This window comes from Otolemur garnettii, unplaced genomic scaffold (genome assembly GCF_000181295.1).
Source record: "Otolemur garnettii isolate 467f Iridium unplaced genomic scaffold, OtoGar3 scaffold00014, whole genome shotgun sequence".
In the NCBI taxonomy this organism is placed as follows: domain Eukaryota; kingdom Metazoa; phylum Chordata; class Mammalia; order Primates; family Galagidae; genus Otolemur; species Otolemur garnettii.
In genome coordinates, this window is record NW_003852409.1 from 29,834,993 (window position 1) to 29,836,530 (window position 1,538).

Below are 1,538 nucleotides of genomic sequence, written 5' to 3' on the forward strand. Positions count from 1 at the left end.
AAAAAAAAAAAAAAAAGAAAATTCTAGACTCTAGGAAATGTGTGGGCTTTAGAAAGGACTCCTTCCCATCCCTCAGCCCTACAATGTGTTTATCCTGCTTTTAACGTGGTGACACTTTCTCTTCTTTAGGCCTATTGTTTATTTGGTGAGCATTGCCAAAATGTGCTAGGCACGGTCCACAACTTACAGGTATTGGTACACTGATGTATTCACCAGCACAGGACATCCTGTCCTGTAAAACTCTAGGCCTTGGTTCCCTATCAGAAGTCAGGGAACATTTGACCTCTTCTGAAACTCCCGGTTTCCTGATTCTACCTAAAGCATCCTTCTGAGGAACGCAGTCCCCACCACCCTCACTGGCTCCCACTTGGCTCAGCCCATGGGATTGCGCAAGTCCTTGGCTGGCTTCAACCGGCCGTGGCTTTTTCCCGCTTGTGATCACAGCCAAGAGAAGCCTGGCACCTGGCTGTGAGGCCCACATGGATCGGAATCCCTAGAAGGACTTACCCGACGGCTTGTCTGTGGAGGACGGGAGACTGGTGAGGGTGGGCATGGTGGGCAGAGGGGGAGGCAGCACCTTCAAGTTCTGGTCACTCTGGATCTCATTGGTGGAGATCTGGTTGATGATGCGATTGTAGGTGGGTGGCTGGTAGACCCGGGGCGGGGTAGCAGGTGGTGGCTGGGGCACAGGCCTGGCTGCAGGCACCCTCTGGCAGTGCTCCTCGAGCTGCGCGATGATCTCTGACTGGTTGTGGGCCAGCGTGGCCAGGTGCTGGTATTTGTGCTCCAGGTCCTTGTACTTGCTGGCCAGCTGCAGCATGTCTGCTGTCTGGTTCAGGATCCTGTTCTCCAGCTGCGAGAGCTCCAGCGCGTTGTCCCGCTTGCGGATGATCTCGTGCAGGAGCTGCATGTAGAGCTGCGTCACCCGCGAGTTCATGTTGCGGCTCTCCTTGCGCAGCAGCTTCACCTCACTGACGATGCCGCCGTCCACCTCCACCAGCTGCTGCAGCGTCTCGATCTGCCGCTTCTGCTTGAGCAGCTCGTTGTTGAGCAGCTCCAGCTCCTGCTTGTGCACTCGGTTCTCCAGGAGCACCTCGGGCTCCTTGGAGTTGACGCAGATGGCACCTGTGACCCGTTGCTGGGGCACGATGAAGGTGTAGGTGCATTTGTCCTGGGACTCACCGGCCCGCTTGTACCTGTTCAGGTAAATGAACTCTCTTGGAGAGCCCTCCTCAGTGCCCTCAAATCCATCCTCCTGGCCGGCAGCAGCTCCCACGGCAGCCAGCAGTCCCAGCCACCAGCATGTCACGCACAGTGGCTTCATGGTCTTTGCAAAATGGTGATTGTTCTTTGTGAGTAGAATCTCTGAAAGCCTGAAAGTAAACAGAGGGGAGAATCAGTGATGCTCCTGCAAATACCAGTGCCCTGTGCCATCAGTGATCCCAGTCTTCCCCCTAGGCAGAGCTTTTCAAAAACACAGCTTCAGGAGGCCCCGTTCTACCTTCCTAGAGGCAGAGAGCCATTCTGCAAGCAACAGA

The 1,538-nt window shown here is 55.3% G+C and overlaps 2 protein-coding genes across 4 annotated transcripts in view; one reads left to right on the plus strand and one right to left on the minus strand.

The window, feature by feature from the left end:
* RALGPS1 (Ral GEF with PH domain and SH3 binding motif 1) overlaps positions 1 to 1,538 on the plus strand; it is a 283,899-nt gene that overhangs the window by 174,075 nt on the left and 108,286 nt on the right. The gene's annotated exons all lie outside the window — the stretch shown is intronic.
* The window catches only part of ANGPTL2 (angiopoietin like 2), a 34,646-nt gene that overhangs the window by 20,380 nt on the left and 12,728 nt on the right, over positions 1 to 1,538 (minus strand). For all 3 annotated transcript variants that reach the window (XM_012802468.2, XM_023510594.1, XM_023510593.1), the window contains exon 2: positions 508 to 1,373. In XM_012802468.2, coding sequence (XP_012657922.1) covers positions 508 to 1,324 — 817 coding nt within the window. In that variant the 5' untranslated portion in view covers positions 1,325 to 1,373. The remainder of the gene's footprint in view (positions 1 to 507; positions 1,374 to 1,538) is intronic.